Genomic DNA, 19,626 nt, shown 5'->3' with positions numbered 1-19,626 from the left:
AAGCTACAAAATCATCCAAGAAAAGCATGGACTTGTGGAAAATATTAATCCCTGAAGACCCACAAGTTTCACATAAAAATTCTTTATCACATTAGGGTAACGCTGGAGCCAGCAACATGAGACAGCAGAAGTTCAATCAAAATCCAGAGATACTTATTTGATCACCAGCTTTATCAGTTATCTAAGAGAGATAGAGAAATCTGCACCAACCTGTTCCTCATCAGTAACTATAAGGGAAACAGTAATATATATCCCCAATTTGGATAGTCTAGCTTATAAATGTGATATCTCCTCAACTTCTTTTTAATGGAAGGTCCACAATTTAATTAAAATGATCACAGAATCACAGAATCACAGAGTGGCCAAGGTTGCAATGAACCTCTGAAGACCATTTAGTTCAGCCCCCTGCTGAGCAAGATCACCTACAGCACACTGTGCAGGATGGCATCCAGGTAGGTTTTGAATATCTCCAGAGAAGGAGATTCCACAACCTCTCTGGGCAACCTGTTGCAGCGCTCTCTCACCTTCACAGTAAAGAAGTGCCCCCTCATATTCAGATGGAACCTCCTGTTCTTCAGTTTGTGCCTGTTGCCTCTTGTCCTGTCACTGGGCACAACTGAAAAGAGACCATCTCCATCTTCGTTACACCCTCTCCTCAGGTATTTATATACGTTATTGAGGTCTCCTCTCAGTCTTCTCTTTTCCAGGCTAAGCAGGCCACGTTCTCTCAGCCTGTCCTCATATGACAGGTACTCCAGTCCTCTAATCATCTTTGTAGCCCTTCTCCGAACTCACTTCAGTAGTTCTATGTCCCTCTTGTACTGGGGAGCCCAGAACTGGACACGATATTCCAGGTGTGGCCTCACCAGGGCTGAGTAGAGGGGGACGATCACCTCCCTTGACCTGTTAGCAACGCTTCTGAATGCAGCCCTGGATAGCATTGGCCTTCTTGGCCACAAGGGCATGTTGCTGCCACCCAGTCAGCCTGCTGTCCAATAGGACTCCTGGGTCCCTCTCTGCAGAGCTGATCTTCAGCAGGTCAGCCCCCAGCCTGTACTGGTGCTTGCGGTTATTCCTCCCTAGGTGCAGTACCCTGAACTTGTCCTTGTTGAACTAAATGAGGTTCCTCTTGGCCCATCCCTGCAGCCTGTCAAGGTCCCTCTGAATGGCAGCACAGCCCTTTGGGGTATCAGCCACTCTTCCGAGCTTTGTGTCATCAGCCAACTTGCTGAGGGTGCACTCTGTTCCACATCCAGGTCATTGATGAATAAATCAAACAACAGTGGACCCAGTACTGACACCTGGGAGACACCGCTAGCTACAGGCCTCCAACTAGATTCCACACTACTGAGCACAACCCTCTGAGCTCTACCATCCAGCCAATTGCCAGTCCAACTCGCTGTCCACTCATCTAGGCTGCACTTCCTGAGCTTGATATAGAGAACAAACCAAAGATTACATAAAATCTTTTAGCCATGAGTACAGACATACATTTATCCGAGAGAGTGAGGATAAATCCTACATATTAACACCTGCACAAGCATCTGTTGATTATGAATAGAGCCTGCTCTCTTCCTTTTCTTCTGTGTCCATTTACAACAGCACTAGGTAAAAGAGGACTCTCAAATGCTTGGCACAAGAAGTTGAAGATATGAAATGCAAGTACATAGAGACAAAATAGCATCAAATATATGTTACCAGAACAATTCACTTTGTTGAAGAGTGGAAAGTGTATGACTGTAGGGCACGACTTGTCTCCTCGAAAGATATAACAATCAGAAGGGCTTTCCTTGTTCATTTCCTCCTTCTTTATCTTGGGAAATGGAATACCATTTGTCTGGCAGTAGTCAGCAGCTTTCTTGACAGTCTGAGACACAAACAAGATAAAAGATGTATACAATTTCTCTGTTTGTTTTTGAAAACCTAGAAAAAATCAATCCTATCTCCAGTAATAAAATTAATTTGTACAAAATGATGATAGTTTCTTAGACAACAATAAATTATAACCTAAATTATGTATTAAAATTGAAGTTTTCTTCAGTTCTCTGAGGAATTGACTGAATCAAGAATATAAATGAAAATCCAGCACTTGCTTCTGGAGTCACTTCTACCAAGAATCTTTGTTTAACAAATTACAGCTACGTCCAGAAAGGCTGACACTGAAAGATATCAAAATTAAAGGGTCTTGACATCTATACAACAGTCTGAAGATATGACCAGGTTCACAAACTTTCAGAACAAATTTTGCTTTCCAAAGCAGTCCTCCCATGCTTGCACTCTAGCAAAATTAAAAGGACCAGGTCTTTTCCCTGGGCCCATGAGCTTCATTTAATCTCAGGACTGGGCCTTCAGCCCCTGTCTGAGCTATCTCCTAGGTGCACTGGTCTCCTACTCATACTCAGCCATGCCTGTACCTTAGCTCTTTTGATCTGGACCCTGACCCATAGACTGACTTCCCAGCTTGACCTTGGAACAGTGTCATTGCTATGGACCTGCCCAACAGTAACTAGGTTGGTTACTGGCACCAGAGCTGATACTTTTCTGCCACCAGTCCTGATTCATACTGACTCTCCAGACTGACAATGCCCTCAGAAATATATTTTAACTTCTGGGTAGCTCTGGAGTGGTCAGGCAGCTGGACTAGATTCTATTCTGTTCTGTTCTGATCTGTTCTCTTCTAATTTCTATTCTGTATTTCTACTCTACTCTACTCTACTCTACTCTACTCTACTCTACTCTACTCTACTCTACTCCACTCCACTCCACTCCACTCCACTCCACTCCACTCCACTCCACTCCACTCCACTCCACTCCACTCCACTCCACTCCACTCCACTCCACTCCACTCCACTCCACTCCACTCTATTCTATTCTCAATGCCTACTGTAATATATGGCAATCCAAAGCAGCCGGTGCTTCCTGGTGCATTTACCTCCACTGTCCCTGAAGTGACCACACTGAAAAGAGCCAGAGAAGCAGAGTTAGAAATATAAAATAATAGAAATAAAAATAAATGTAAACCATATCTTCCCTGCTCACTGAGTAAGGAGTTTTTGTTTAGTTTAGTATTCTTCTCCCTCGTCATTCCCCCCACAAAATAGAATAAAACAGAGTTAGAAACATAAAATAATAGAAATAAAAATAATTGTAAACAATATCTTCCATGATCACTATCTAAGGAGTTTTAATTTTGTTTTTGTTTGTTTCACTGACAGTTTAACAACTTCATATTGTTTTAATTGTTTCAAAAAACAGCACAAAAATCTCTAGGAAATACCCTTGCTGTGTCATCTTTGGTTGAATTTTTTCTCCTTTCTCTTCTCCGAGAATTTTCATCCTCTGCAGTTGCTGCAGACTTTTTTGCTGGTGTAACTATTAATACCACATTTCCTCACACTGTATACCTGAAGGATCTCTTTGAAGAATGTCATCAATTACTCTTAAGGAAGGAGTAGTATCAGTTACCCACACAAAAGTTCTGACCAGCCTTAAGGAAAAAAGGGAGACTAAGAAATTTGTGAGTGCTCTCTTTGTTGCTTTTATGCACCTTTGATAACCTGATAGCTTGATAACCTGAGAGCATATCATCAAATACCTGTGAACAAGACAGATAAAATGCCTCAAGTTCTAAAAATATATGTTTCTGCCAACTGCCTTGAAAAAAAGTCCACGCAATCAACCCCAAAGTAGGTTCTACAAGAGATAACCACATATGTACCTTAAAAGGATCTCCAGAGCTGAAGTCAAAGGAAAGGATAAGATCTGTCTGACGCTGTTTTCTAAGTACCAGAGGATAGGCAGAATTTATTGCCAGGCCAGCATCAATCAAGGAGATGGTTTTGTTTTCGAACAAGTGAGAGGACTGAATGTTAGCTAGTCCAATGGAAAAAAAAAAAAAAAAAAGGAAAAAAAAAAAAAAAAGGAAAAAAAAAGCAATGAGATTCATGAAGACAAATATGTATATATATATATATATATATATATATATATATGACCAGCCCCAAAAGAGTATATCAGACTTTATTGATTATGCATCCCAAAAATATATAGGAACCTGCATCTCACACCCAACCAGATGTCCAACTGTATTCTGACAGGAGGAATCTACATCCATATGAGCCACCTCTTTCTCTGAAACTGTAGTCAGTTTTAGACCAAAATTTCTGATGATCTTTTAGAAGAGATTATGCCCCTAGAAATATGCACTAGTCATTTTAAGATAAGATCTTTGAGGGAAAAATGAACAGATGAGCTACCTCAAGATCATGACACTTAAATATATCTGTCTAAAAAAAGGTTTCTGCTTTTAAGCTAGGTGCCCAAACTTCCATTATTTTAAGTGAGCATTCAGTTAGTGCAGGCGATAGAATCTAGAGACCCATGTTACTGTCCATATGCCAGGAACACAACTCATTTTCATTAACTTAGCTGTCTAGTTCCACCTCCTTAGTCTCCTATCTGTGTCCTCCAGGTTCTCCTGCAAATGGGCACAGGGGTTCTGTAGATTTTCTTTTGTACTTTTCACCTTAATGTTGTAGTCCCCTGAACTCAGGGCAGTTTGTGTGATGTTGGATGCCTGTGTTTATGTGACTGAATTGAGCTAGTATCTTATGTGTCTGCAATGATATTGCAGGTCTGGATTCCAGTAGTGTGAAATAAAATTATGTTTGTGACTTGTTTAGTTGCTGCCCACAATGGGATGCTATTAAGAGAGGGTGGATCTTGGAAAGGAAAGTTATCTAACTTGCTGTATTAAAAAAATAAATAAATGGCAAAGACAGTTTTATTGGTTTAACATCACAAAAGCACAGCCTAAAAGCTCTACCAGATCCCATGCATTCTGCTCCATCAATCAAGTCAGATAACATAACCAGTTTGTATTTTTTGAATCTTAAATAAAAAAAGATTTCATTGGAGTTTCTACGGCACTTGTAAAGGAAGTTATTAGTTGTTCCCCACATCCAGTTTAAAGTACACTTCATTGTTTTAGTCAGGATCCTGAAGATACTCCATAAGCCAGCTAAGAAGAGAGAAAACAATTTAGAACATAGTTGAATCTAGACAACTTCACTTTTTGACTGGTGCAACCAAATCTGGTGAAGATGCATCATGTCAGAAGAACATACGTGCTGATAGTATACAGCCAGCCTTAGTGCCAAGGCCCAAGTGCTTCCAAAGAAAAAGAACCATACTTTTCACTAGTTCAGATAATTAACATCAGTCAGTGGAATCTTAGCCCACTTGAAACAGATTTGAATAAGTCAGTCAAGGCCTGATCTTTTCTGGGTCCCTTGCAACATTCTTGTGGCTCAGAGAGTGTTCTTTCTTTTAATTTTCTTTCCAGCTGAAAGTCCCATGGATAAAGTGAGAGCCAGGTTACAGCCCAGTAGAACAAACTGTGCAAGGTGGGGAATACTGGCAGAAAACCATGAGAAATTCAAGAGATCATGTGAGAAAATGTGAGAAAACCAGCTCAATGCGATAATTTGGAGGACTGTATTGGGCAAAGACAGTCCAGGTATGATCTGTGTACACAATCCTTGGAACAAGCACAGGAGATTAAAGAAGCAATGGCCATATTTAATCTCATAACACCAACCAATTTGCTCCAGAAGGAGTTGGCAAAAAGCTGCCCATACACAGTGGGTGATGGAACTAGTAGAGCCCTGGATCTACACATGTGATATATCAGCTTAACATTGCAAATATATTCTAGGAACTTCAACAGGAAATTCTTATTTGAAATTTACTTGTGTCTTGCTTAGACCTCTTCTCGGTCTTTTTTAAAATAAATCCAAATAATCTTCATTCGACTCATAGTCCAATAAATGTTGTAGATATAAGCTAAATGAGTTCAGTTACTTAAAACTTTAGTGCTAAAAGTAACTAAAAGTTACTTCTATCTAAGCAGATAAAAGGGTGGAGATTTTGATTAGCTGCCAAAAGTGCTTGCTATAGGATTTCTTATTTCATGACTTTTTATTTCAAAATGTCTCTAGTGATGGATGTTCCAAATAACACTTGAGAGTAATGCATGCTAAGTAGCTAATAGCAATCCACTGAGAAATCCACTCTTCAACATATACTTCATCAGTTTTGAATGCCTGAGAAGTACAGGCTCACTCAGGAACAAGAATACATGGGAAACTGATTGTTCAGGATTAGGCTTCCTAATTTATTTACTCCAGAAGACAGATTCTAATTACTTTCACGAGAACAGAAAGCTTTATGAACATTGAAAACTGGAATATCATTGATACATTCTATACTATAGTTTTCACTAGATCATCCCACAATGACCCTACATAAGATTTACACTAGAATTTATGTTCACAATCCTCCAAAGATGGATTTTTTTGAACGCACATATGATATAAAGAGCAATAAAAGATATTAAAAATGAGACAAACTTGCCATGCAATGATCGTGACATTTCTTCTGGAGTACCTTCTTGTCCAAGACACTCTGAAAAAATGAAAGTGTTAAAAAATGAAAAAATGAAAGGAAAATGAAGTGGAGAAAAAGCTAAAAGCCAGTGATATTAAAGAAACAAATACACTTCAACTTACATGACAACTTTTTCCAACAAATGCATGTGGGCTTTTGTAATAAATCACAGGATTTGTAGAAAAACCTGTGAATTTTTCTAAACGGGGTGAGGAGAGCATCACCATTACAGTAAGCATTAATGTGCAATACTTGCCTCTAAATTCCTTTTCTATTTCTTTGCACAGATTAACACAGCTCTCTATTCTTTCCTCCTTTGTTTTCATCACCCAAGTCTTATGCAGTTTAAGGCACATTTGGTAGGATGCACGTTTTTTTTCATCTTCTTAAAAAGAGAAAAGAAGAAAAGGAAAGTATAAGAATACACAACAAAGGAATTTGTGAAGTCAGATTACTGAGAGTGCAGGTACGAAAAACTTCCACATCATTCACTTGCCTGACAACATTTTCAACAATTTATTGAAGACTTCTTCAGGATCTCTCCCACTTACGGCACACAGCTGAAGTTCTAGTAGAAGCAAAACAGTCTGAGAAAACTCAGTGGTATTTGACATACTTTCTAAGAAAGACAAGATAGAAGTTACATCAGGATGGAATTTATCTTACCAAACATCAGCATGGTGGTATTGATCTAAGTAGATGATAACTAACATGAATTAGTGAAGATGTAGTCATTGTATCAGACGGAATCTGTAGAAAGCCTGCCCTCATTTGTCTTATCCTAAAAAAGTTTAAACTGGTGAGAGGAACCATGTAGCAAAGTGAATATTTCTCCTTGCTGACAATAAAAACATCTAACAATGAGCTTTTCACATCTGGATGGCTATACAATCATACCAGAATAGAAATAGTCTTTGTTTTCATTCTGGAAGAAAAGCTCCATGAAACACAACAGCAGGAGGAGTAGCAAAAGTTGGAGTAACTGGGAATTAGTTACATGTTGAAGACCTTACAAATTATTACATGTGTGAGAGGGGGAAAAAAGCCTGGATTTCCTTGTACCTTGCCTGACAATCCTAACAGTCCCCTAAGGGATTACATGGGGAAAGCAAATCAGAGTGTTTAATTAAAAAAAAAAAAAAAGGCAAAAAAGCACAAAGAATCACAATAACTCACCATGACCATATCCATATGGGTTGCATATCCTTGTCTCACAGGACCTTAGTAAGCTTTGTAACAACCACTCGATATAGTCTAGAAAGAAATAAATAAAAAGATAATTAAAATAAGAATACCCCTTCTCATAAAATAGTCATTGTCTTTCAGTAAAAGACATCAAGAAATCTAGCCTTGCACTTACATGTAAATATAAGTACAGTTCCATTTTAGATTCCTTGAAAGATCTCCCCTGTCTTCTGTCTGGCACTCTAGAAGAGCACTATTCTCCTACTGGTTCTGTTCATCACTCATAGATCTGCATTTTAAGTGTCAGATAAAGAGTGAAGCAAAGAAGGACCAAGTAACTCAACTTTATGCATGTCCTTTGCCACCAGGATTCCTGCCTGCCTCCATTTCAGCAGCAGGTCCACATTTTACTTAGTCTTCCTTTTGATGATTATGTACCTACAAAGCCCTTCTTGTTGCCCTTAACATCCCGCAGCAGATGTAGTCATGACTGACACTTCAAGTCTCAATTAGCAGTATATTCAATGCCCATGTGTAATTTGAAGTGCCCACGGGTAATTTGAAGTATATGCTCAATTTGTAATTTGAACACAGAGGCAACAGAAAAAAATAGAGTACCTAGTATAGCCTTTAGATTTTCTTCCATGCTTCCCAAAGCACTCCCCCATAAGCCTGAAAGGAAAAAAAAAAAAAAAAAAAAAAAAAAAAAAGTGGTTAAAATACTTGTTTTATGTTTGTCTTACTAAGAATTCAATACAAGATTGCCTTTCAATAGTACACTCCTCTTACCTAACTTTCAAAACGTATAAGGTAGAAGTCTAAATCAAAACTACTTGCATAGTTTTCCCTTATTGTCCACTGAAAGGATTATACAGCTTAAAATCTGATTTATTCCTTCTTCCTCATGCCAGGTCTACAGTTCAGTGGGCTATTTTTAATTTTTTTACATTAAGGCCAGTATCCCATGGCAACCACTGAATACTCTCACACTGTAGAACTCTTGGTTGAACACTTCCCTGGGCAGACCCCACACATGAGACCAGAGCCATAAGTACTCTTCATTTCTTCACTGTGTTTTGATTATTATTTTTTTTTCTGTCTGAATTAATTAAATAGCCAGAATTAGAGTGGATTTTATGTTTGTTTGTTGAGTTTGTGTTTTGTTTTGTTTTGTTTTGTTTTTCCTAGAGGGAATGATAGAGCATGTTCTGAGGAGACTGGGGCATGAAGTGATTAAATGCAAGATGTGTTTAAGGGTGATACATGTATTTAGATGTGTTGTAGACAAGTGAGATGATATTTGCAGCTGTAGGTAGGGAATAAAAAGATTTGGCACCTGGACTGAAACAGAGTGAAACAAATTGAAATAATAGGAGGAACCAGTCCTCACAGGGTGCATCTGATTTGGGAAGCATCACTCCCTGTAAAGTAAATATGCTGAGATTATAAAACATTTAGACAGTTAGGCTGGGAATATTCTACTAACTTTACTAACCTAGGATGGAGGTCTCTAATTTTCCTTAATGACCACATAAAACCGGTCAGTTTAGGTAGTGGAGAGTAGAGAGGTATTCAGATGTTCCCATGTGGACGTTTAAAGAGAGACAAACTGGTCTCCAGAATTCTCCGTTACTATGCATGCATATGTAATATATATACACACACAAAATACAATAATAGCTACATTATTATAACCTGCAGAAAGATACAGAATAGTATACCTGTTTATATATATATATATATATCTCCATATATACCTGTATATATATACAGAATACAAATATATATAGATAGATAGATATTCTGCAAAGAAGAATCAGGAAGATTTACCTTGCATGTAACAAATGGTTTTCTTCTTATTCTTCTCCATCAGTGTACCGTTTTCAAATTTACTTCCAAAGTTCTCCGTACTCACAAAAGCACCCAAGGCAGTATATCCAGCCTCATGTGGAGTGAATTCAAACCAGGTCTCTGAGAAAATCAAAGAATATTGTGTTTTGTCACACAATATTCAGAAGTATAGCTGACCTCACCATCCCAAGATAGCATTCAGGTTGTTTTTCTTTTCCTTTCTCAAATCACCTGACTTTAGCTGACAAAGATGAATTTTCATATGGGGAACAAAGATAGTCATAGCATGCTATGTCTGCTGCTTTTTATGCTCTTGGTATCCTTTATAACCTGGCCTCCAACTGCTACACCTGAAAGGTCTGGGATTCCTGCAGATCATCCGTCAAATTGTACAGCTCTGAATAAATCTCTCAGATGTGCTCATAGGCCTCTCAATGCTTATAAACTAAGAGAGTCCTTCTGCTCATGTGGCGTGACTGCCCTAATACACTTTAGTGTCAGTGAAGAGAAGAGAAAGGGCTTGATTCAAGTACCTGCATATATGTTACCAGGGACTTATGGTACCAGGGACCTATCCTGAACTGAGTCATCTGCCTGGAGCTGACTGTTATGATGTAGGATGGAAAGGAAGCCCATACTGTTATAGAGGAGTAGGTGAAGTAGGCAGAGTATGGTAAGAGTGAGGCAAGGGTTAACCACTCTGCCTGCTCTGTGCTACGTGCTCTGCAATGAAAGGGTTAGGCCTTCTGCCTAGAAGTTAGGACCTGATCACTTTGTCTCTGCCCAGAGCTATAAACATTGGCCTGAGCACTTTCATCTGATGGGCTGGGAACAACAAACAGATTATTTGAGAGAAACACCAAAATTCCTGTTTTGAGAAAAAATCAGCTTCAGAGAAGATCAAGGCCTCAGGAACACATAACAAAGGATTGGTGCCAACCCAAGGCCCACACCTGTCCTGTGCCAAAGCTCTGTTTTGCATGGAATAAGGGAAGATGTTTTGCAGAGTTGGGACTGCTGTAACAATATGATTGTATATGTTTGCATAGTGCCTTATTGCAAATAGTATATAAACTACTGCAAATTTTGTGTGTGTGCTCTCTCCCGCTCATCTCCCTAATTGAGCAGCTGTCTGATGATCATGACTAAATCTTACTAAAAAGGTTTACTAAAAGGAGGTACAAATTCCCCCTTTGTCACAGAACATCCTGAGTCACTTTTATGACATAAGGATTCTCAAATGTGAATAGAGAGAACTTTACAAAAGAACTGAGCCCCTCTGAATACTCAGGTGGAGGCCAAGGAGTTCTATGATGGCACCAAATGTCTATATCCCAGCTTCTACATTGTCGTGGTGCAGACCCTCCCTCCACCTCGCCCCCTCACCTCCAGCAACTCTTCAATGTCAGGCTTGCCATTGTTACAAGTGCAGTGAGTTGGGATGATTAGGCACTCCCTAACTTAACCTGGAACTTCTTCTACCTGGCTACCTGAACTGTACAATTTGGAAAGTACTAGAATTGTATGGTTGGTTTGGCAACACAAGGATTACCTAACCTGAATTGTGGCCAGAATGGAAAAATACTGACCAAAGCCAATCATCTCACAGTCCTATAAATACCGGTCCTAAGCAAAAAGCCCCCTTGAGCTCTCCAGGACCACAGTGAGCTGTGACCTAGGATCTTTCCCTGAGGAGGGATGCCTATTAGGGCAGACTCCTTGAGGTTCAGTGATTGTCTGCTGAATAAGCTGAGTCAGGCGAAGGTGAGTACTTCAACAAAAGAAGAAAATTCCTTGGTGAAGTTCTTCGTTCTTTGTGAAACTCAATGGGTTGAGTTTAGAAAACCCCCAATCCCTTGTTGTATAGAAATCACCTGTCCCTTGCTCTACAGAAATTGCTAATACCTTGCCGTTAAGTCTCGTGTGTGAGCACTGCTATTTACAAATCTTTAACTAAGTCACTGTATGGATTGCAGCAAATGCTATTGACTTCTTGTATTAAATATGATAATGATTAACTAATGATTAAATGCTGCTAAGGAAAAAAAAACATACAAACTAATTTGTGATTTACCGTAAAGGAATTAGTACATCTTAAATTGCTGCTACATGAGACCTGCATAAAATTTCATCTACAACCTACATTTTGAAGATCTATTTTATTGATGTCTTATCTAACCTGTTTAGTCTATTCTGTTCTGGAGTTGTCTCACTCTCCTATCATGCAGGTGACCTTTACAGAATGTGATTCAGCCCCTGGAAGTGCCTCTTTTTCTCCATTATTTGTCAAAATGGGGTTCGATATCAGCACAGTTTATGTCTGCCATTACCTTAAGGGAACCTAATGGTATTTAAGATATCTGATGGTATTTAAAATACTGTAAGATGAACCCATATTTACCTGGAGAGCTTGCACCCACTTTACTCAGTTTTTCCTTATCCACTGCTGCATAAATTGGGTAAGGGTTTATTCCACTCTCTGAGGCATCCCTGTAATCAGTCAGCTTGTTCTCATCAAACTGGAAAATAAGTATGAACATCAGTTGTTGTTCCTTCCTTCCATACTACTGGGGATAACCCCATTTTGGAGAATGGAGTTGGATTAACCTCTCTACCTTTACATATCAAGAGATTAGACATAATGCTCTAAAATGTTGCTTCAATTTATGCAACTCCTCAAAACATTCACCAAAGTCAAATTCAGTTACAATTACTTTGAGATTTTCAAAACATTCAAAAGGTATTTGTAATTAGTTTCTTACCTGATGCAGTATTTTGTATACAACACAGGCCCAGACATCAGTGAGTGAGAAATGTTCATCTTCTGATGACTCCTCTAAATATTCTATTGCCTTCATAACTTTTGAAGTGTCCACTGCAAGAATTTTGATTAGATTCTCTTCCAGGGACTTCAATTTTTCTGACCATTTTGAATCTGTATACAGCATGGACATGCACCTTTTAAGGAGAAAGAAAAATTCGTTCTCTAGTAAAGAGGGAAATGAATAGAGCTTTGATTTTTTTTTTCCTTTCAATCTGCATGCAGATATTGGAATGGTTTAAAAAATGTATGGGAAGAAAAAGAACTCATAGGCTTCTCCGCAAGCAAGGAACTTTGCAGCATAGAAGGATGTCATTGTTCCTTGATCATTTGCTTCCCACTTGCATTCTGATAATGTCATTTAATTAATTAGATGACATGAAGCTGAATTTCAGATGGTTACATGACACTTATTTAGGGTAAATTGCTGTAGGAATACAGATTTTGCAGAACTCTTTAGAGGGAAAGATGTGAAGCCTGCTAAGAAACAGATAATCCATTAAAGAACATGGAACAGACTTAAGCAAAATGAATTACATCATGTCACCATTTTTATAAACTTGTGAAATTTTTGGTCTGTTATTAGGACCAATAAATTTGGTACATTTGCAGTGTGGTATCATATCCTACTAAAATATCATCTCTGCTAGCTACTTGCAGAGATGTGAAGGGCTCGGACTGTTCCAAGACCAGCTCTATGGCCCTAATAACACCTAATAAATTAAGGTGTACAGAATTACTTTCTTCATCAAGAGCAGCCTGTTGTCTGTGTATTGACTCTGTACATTGAAGATCATAAAATCATAGAATCATAGAATAGTTTGAGGTGGAAGTGACCCTGAAGATAACCTATTTCAATCTCTCCCTTTAATGGGCACAAACAACTCCCACTTGATCTGGCTGCCCAAAGCCCCATCCAGTCTGTCCTTGAACATCTGCAGGGATGGGACATCCACAACTTCTCTGGAAAATCTGTTCCAGTGCCTCACCACCCTAATAGTCAAGCACTTCATAGAATCATAGAATTATTCAAGTTGGAAAAGACCTCTAAGGTCATCTAGTCCAACATTTAACCTAGCACTGACAAGTTCACCACTAAGCCATGTTTCTAAGTTCTACATCAGAATGTTTTTTGAAGACCTCCAGAGATGGTGACTCAACCACTTCCCTGGGCAGACTATTCCAATGCCACACAACCCTTTCAGTAAAGAAATTTCTCCTAATATCCAACCTAAATCTCCTCTGGCAAAGCTTGAGGCCATTTCCCCTCACCTTATCACTTGGTGTTTGGGAGAAGAGACTGATCCCCACTTCATTACAACCTCTTTTAAGGTAATTGTAAAGTACCATAAGGTCTCTCTGAGCCTTTTTTTCTATAAGCTAAATAACCCCAGCTCCTTCAGCTGCTCCTCATAAGACTTGTTCTCTAGACCCTTCACCGGATTTGTTGCCCTTCTTTGGGTTCTCTAGAGCCTTCACCAGCTTTGTTGCCTTTCTTTGGACATGCTCCAGCACCTCGATGTCCTTCTTGTAGTGGGGGGCCCAAAACTGAAGACTATGTTCATGGTGTTCATACCAGAGCTGGGTACAAGGGGAAAATCACTTCCTTAGTCCTGCTGACCATGCTATTTCTGATACAAGCCAGGATGCTTTTGGCCTTCTTAGCCACCTGAGCACATTGCTGGCTTGTATTCAGATGGCTAGTGACCAATACCCCCAGGTCCCTATCTGCCGGGCAGTTCTCCAGCCACTCTCCCCCAAGCCTGTAGCACTGGTTGGAGTTGTTGTGCACCAAATGCAGGACCCAGCACTTAGACTTGTTGAACCTCATACAGTCGGCCTCAGCCCACCAGTTCAGCCTATCCAGATTCCTCTGCAGAGCTCTCCTATCCTTGAGCAGATCAACACTCGTGCCTAACTTGGTGTCATCTGAAAACTTACTGAGGGTGCACTCGATTCCCTCATCCAGATCATTGATAAAGATATTGAAGACAACTAGCCCTAATACTGAGCCCTGGAGGACACCACGAGTGACCAGCCTCCAACTGGATTTAACTCCATTCGTCACAACTCTTTGGGCCCAGCTACCCAGCCAGGTTTTAACCCAACAAAGCATACACCTGCCCAAGCCTTGAGTACCCAACTTCTTCAGAAGAATGCTGTGGGAAACAGTGTCAAAAGCCTTACTGAAGGTGAAGGTGATGTGGTAGACCACATCTACAGCCTTTCCCTTGTCCACTGAGCACATCACCTTGTCATAGAAGGAGATCAGGTTTGTCAAGCAGGATCTGCCTTTGATAAACCCATGCTGACTGGACCTTGTCAGGGCCTGATCAACCCTGGGCCAGGGTTGTCCTGCAAGTTCTGTGTGATGGCACTCAGGATAAACTGCTCCACAAGCTTTCCCAGCACCAAACTCAGACTGACATTTCTTCTTAATATATCTAATTTCAACCTACCTCTTTTAGTTTAAAACCATTATGCTTTGTCCTATCACTACACTCTCTGTTAAAGAGTTCCTCTTCAGCTTTCTCATGAGGCCCTCTTTAAATACTGGAAGGCTGCTGTAAGGACTCCCTGGAGCCATTTCTTCTCCAGGCTGAACAACCACAACTCCCTCACCCTGTCTTTGTAGAAGAGGTGCTCCGGCCCTCTGATCATCTTCGTGACTCTCTTCTAGACTTGCTCTAACAGGTCCATGTCATTATTATGTTGGAGCTGAATACTGTTCTCTAGATGGGGTCTCATGAGAGCAGAGAAGAGGGAGAGAATCACCTCCTTCAACCTACTGGCCATGCTTGTTTTGATGCAGCCCAGGATATGGGCTTGGCTTTCTGGGTTACCAGCACACATTGCCAGCTCCTGTTGAGTTTTTCATCCAGCAACACTGCCAGCTCCTTCTCCTCAGGGCTATTATCAGTCCATTCACAGCACAGCCTGTATTTGTGCTTAGGATTGCCCCAGACAAGAAGCAGGACCATACACTTGGCGTTGTTTGAACTTTGAGAGGTTCAAAGAGGTCCACCTGTCAAATCTGTCTAGGTCGTTCTGGATGGCATCCTATCCGTCTACTGTGAGGATGTTTGGGATTAGTGCAGACACCACATAGGGCTTCTAACCACAGATAGTGACACTTGAGGTGTAAAGTGTCCAAGACTTCCATAGGAGCTGTAGACCTGTGTCCTTGTGAACCACCTGAATAAAACCAGAATTTTCTTCTATAACATCTAAGCTGTTGCTATAAGTCTATCTTTACAGATCATAAACCTATCCCCTTAAATAAAAGAGAAGGCTAGGTGTATATTTCACATACAGGCACATGTATTTAGTTGTCTAAATTAAGTATGCAACAATCCATGCATGTCGCTGACAATGGTGCACATAGACCTTAAAGTAAAATGGCTCCTGTTCCTGAATGTCGTTTCTTTCCATTGCATAAAAGATACATCTGAAAAGTAAATCAAGTACAAAATTCAAGAGAATAACCATGCATATATATAACGTTATTTAACGTGTCATGTGTGTGAGACATCACTACAAATTTAGTAGATTTGATGCAGTTTATGTAGGAGACCCAGTGCTTTTCCCAACAGGCAGGGGGCAGGCAAAGTAGGTAAAATGGTACTAGGTGTTTACATTTATGCACCTTGAGTCATTCCCATACACTCGAAAGATGTAGCTAAGTTTTATAGGCCCTTTCTAAACGTAACATAGCCTCTATCAAACAAGCCCCTTTACTTCTGAGTAGTATGATACCCAGAAGTTTTCAACATTTTCCTAGCTGGTTGTCACTTTTCTGCTCTCCTCATCGTCATTAACCTGTAAACAAGGGGAAATATATCTTCAAGAAGGTAAGACAGAGTTAGCTTAATTGAGAGGCTCTTCCTCTCTAGGGATGAAAGATCAGTCTTGCTGGACTGTAGGTGATATTATAAGTATTTCCTCTGCCTCTCACCTTTTTACAGGCCACATCTCACCGGCCGCTAGGTTCATCAGTTGTGAGCCCCATACAGGGTTCTGAACAGTGAAGAAAGTGTCAGATTTCTACTGAATCTATGAAGCAGTTCACTTACTATCACACCAGTCAACAGGTACCTACCAAGTGGATCCAGACACCCCACACAGATACATGACAGCATCCAAGATATTCTGATTTTTCAGCTCCACCAAGGTTCCTAGCAGGGCTATCATAGCACGCAGGCCTCCTCCTGATCCCAGAACAACAATGTTAGGTACATTATTCTGAGGAGAGGAAGACAGAAAACACCAGTACATAAAGGTTAATCTTGATGCACTCTTTTTAGAGCAAAGGCTTAACAAACAGTCAGGGATAAGGGCCCTTGAAGTTCTCAACTCACCTGTTAGTTTTGTTTAGGACACATTCCATAATCTACCTGCTTTCCCCTATTTCTCTTTTCCCTTTACATAACGGTCACAAATTATGTTCTCCTTTATATTGTCCCACCATGAATGAACCGCACTTGTCTTTCTGATACGCAATTTTGTTCCGACTATGTTTCTGTGATGTTGCTTTAAAATATAACTATGTCTTGAGAAGTATGTACTGTGTTTCTCTGTTCCCTTTCCGTCACCAAGACCTTTATTTTTTATTTTTTTCCAAAAGTGAAAGATAGAACTATTATAGCCAGCCAAGACATTTCTAAAGAAGTATGCTGTACTGCATTTGACTAGATTAAAGTCAACTTTCTTTATAGCAGCCACTATGGTGCTGTATTTTGGATTTGAGGCTAGAATGGTACTAATAACACACCAATAATTTGACTGTTACTGAACAGTGCTGCCACAGCATCAAGACTCTCTCATTCCCACTCCACACTCCACTCCCAGAAAGCAGGCTGTGGGTGAGCAGGAGGCTAGGAGGCAACATAATAGGTATGGGACAACTGACCCAGATGGACTAAAGGAATATTTCATACCATGTGATGTTGTGCTGGTTTTGGCTGATATACAGTTAATTTTCTTGAGGTCAATAATATGACCTCACTTCAAATGACAGTCTGTGTTACATCACGGGAGTGTTATCCTTTTTACCTTAACATGATTGTCAGTGCTTACCTCGTCAAAATGAACATCAAGTAATTCATGCAGGCACATCTGCACTCTTCTTCTTCTATTCTTAGTGGCTTTTACCTCACCTTCTGAGAGATCGCTAGACAAACGAACTTCATTAGTAACCTGGCATAAAAAGTGAAACACATTCAGGGTAAAACCATTTCTCACTACATAAAATTTAATATACAATATCCATACATATGATCTGGCTCTCCACAGACTAACCAATGTTTACCCTGATTTAATACCTAACATCATCAAAAAGAAGATCAGAGAACTCATTTTTCTAGTATACTTTAAATAGAGGATAGAAGGGCAGAATTCTTGTTGAAACAATTTATCAACTGCAGTCGAATTCAACAATTGATTTCCTTGAGTCAATGATATATCTTTCAGTTAAAAACAAATGTCTAGCTGGAACTAATGTTCACAATAGCCTAAAGAAATATAACTTTCCCAGGTTTCTCTTATAGATCTGATATATGTTTGTGGCAGCATTCATTTCACTTCATTTCGTTTCACTTAGATTTCACCCTGAGATCTACAGTACCTGAACATAATAGAATCATAGAATCGCACAAACACTGAACAGTTTTGGTTGGAAGGGACCTTTAAAGGTAATCTAGTTCCAACACTCCGGGCATGTCTGGGAAGACATACCTTCCACTAGACCATGTTGCTCAAAGCCCCATCTAAGCTGGCCATAAACACTTCCAGGGAGGGAGCATCCACAATTTCTCTAGGCAACCTGTCCCAGTGCTTCACCACCCTCATTGTGAAGAATTGCTTCCTTATATCCAGTCTAAATTTACTCTCTCTTAGTTTGAAAACATTGCCCCTTGTCCTCTCATTACACACCCTGGTAAAGCATCTCCCAATCTTTTCTGGAGGCTTTCTGTAAGTATTGGAAGACCTCTATAAGGTCTCCCTTTATTGCTCTTTCCTCTTCCTTAGAGAAGGAGACTTCTTTAATTCAAATAACCCCAGCTCTCTCAACCTATCTTCATAGGAGAAGTGTTCCATGCTCTGATCATCTTTGTGGTTCTCCTCTGGACTGTCTGTAATAGGTCCATGTCTCTCTTATGCTGGGGGCCACAGAGCTGGATGCAGTATTCCTAGCAGGATATCATGAAAGCAGAAGAGATTGGGAGAACCATCCCCCTTGATCTGCTGGCCATGGGCTTTTTGATGCAGCCCAGAATAAAATTGGCTTTCTGGGTTGTAAGCACACATTACCAGTTCATGTCAAGTGTTTCATCCACCAATACCCCCAACTCCTTTTCTGCAGGGCTGCTCTCAATCCATTCATCACATAGTCTGTATTAATATTTGTGATTGCCCGAAGCCAGGTGCAGAACCTTACACTTGGCTTGGCTGAATTCCCAAAATAGAACCCTGAGGGGATGAGACACCACTGGTCTCCACCTGGACATTGAGATATTGACTGCAACTGTTTTAATGTGACCATCCAGCCAATTCCTTATGCACTTAGCAACTTCATCTCCCAGTTCCCTGAGCATCCCTGGATGCAACTCATCAGGCCCCATCAACTTGTGCATATTCAGATTCTTCTGATGGTATCGAACCTTGCTTTCTCCTACAGAGGAAGCTTCATTCCCCCGGTCCCTGCCCTGAGATTCTGTGACCTGGGAGGTATTGAATGAGCAATTGCATGTGAATACTGAGGCAAAATATTGTTGAGTACCTCAGCCTTCTCCATGTCAGTTATAGCCATTAACATTTCTTGACATTAACATTAACATCTCTTAACATCAATGGAGAGAAACAACCTCTTCTAGAATACCACTCCTAAACCATATTTCATACACCCCAGAGATACTGTTGCACTGTTCCACTTCACTAGGAAATGCATTCATGATTAGCTCATATGTAGAAATCTGTATTGCAGATGTTTGCAGTCCCTGAGATGAATCCTATCCTTGCTATCATTCATGTTTTGGAGGTTTATCTTTTGATATTATCTAGACAGGAAGACTCAAAAAATTGAAGTTAGTCCCTACAAATACTATGCAGAGTAACATATGCATGAAGTACATAGAACATCCATTTTCAAAATCATTATTACATAAGTGTCATAGAATATGGACAATGAAGCAGACAGAAGAAGAATTAGAAAATAGAGAGGGAAACTAGGGTAAGGGAAAGAGCATACCTCGGTAGCCATTGAGATGTCTGTCTTGGTATCCTATAGATCTCTGAAAAAGTTATGAAGAGCAATGTTTTAGTTC

At 40.0% G+C, this 19,626-nt stretch overlaps 2 protein-coding genes across 3 annotated transcripts in view; one reads left to right on the top strand and one right to left on the bottom strand.

Moving 5' to 3' along the window:
- Positions 1-1,692, top strand: part of LOC311423070 (von Willebrand factor A domain-containing protein 5A-like) — a 13,754-nt gene extending 12,062 nt beyond the window's left edge. The window contains exons 14-15 of one of the 2 annotated variants that reach the window (XR_014685569.1): positions 342-659; positions 1,257-1,692. The gene's annotated coding sequence lies outside the window, so the exon portion shown is untranslated. Of the gene's footprint in view, positions 1-341 lie in introns of both variants that reach the window. The other variant, XM_084496660.1, reaches the window with a different exon arrangement.
- Positions 1-19,626, bottom strand: part of PLA2G4C (phospholipase A2 group IVC) — a 20,116-nt gene extending 490 nt beyond the window's left edge. The window contains exons 1-14 of the mRNA XM_084496090.1: positions 19,551-19,626; positions 17,381-17,500; positions 16,404-16,546; positions 12,246-12,441; positions 11,885-12,002; positions 9,463-9,603; positions 8,251-8,304; positions 7,624-7,701; positions 6,944-7,066; positions 6,704-6,835; positions 6,415-6,465; positions 4,925-5,020; positions 3,719-3,873; positions 1,699-1,867 (exon numbers count right to left, since the gene is read on the bottom strand). Coding sequence (XP_084352216.1) covers positions 1,699-1,867; positions 3,719-3,873; positions 4,925-5,020; positions 6,415-6,465; positions 6,704-6,835; positions 6,944-7,066; positions 7,624-7,701; positions 8,251-8,304; positions 9,463-9,603; positions 11,885-12,002; positions 12,246-12,441; positions 16,404-16,546; positions 17,381-17,500; positions 19,551-19,562 — 1,588 coding nt within the window. The 5' untranslated portion in view covers positions 19,563-19,626. The remainder of the gene's footprint in view (positions 1-1,698; positions 1,868-3,718; positions 3,874-4,924; positions 5,021-6,414; positions 6,466-6,703; positions 6,836-6,943; positions 7,067-7,623; positions 7,702-8,250; positions 8,305-9,462; positions 9,604-11,884; positions 12,003-12,245; positions 12,442-16,403; positions 16,547-17,380; positions 17,501-19,550) is intronic.

Source organism: Aythya ferina (genome assembly GCF_964211825.1).
Source record: "Aythya ferina genome assembly, chromosome: 23".
In the NCBI taxonomy this organism is placed as follows: Eukaryota; Metazoa; Chordata; class Aves; order Anseriformes; family Anatidae; genus Aythya; species Aythya ferina.
This window is presented reverse-complemented; position numbering and strand designations above follow the sequence as displayed.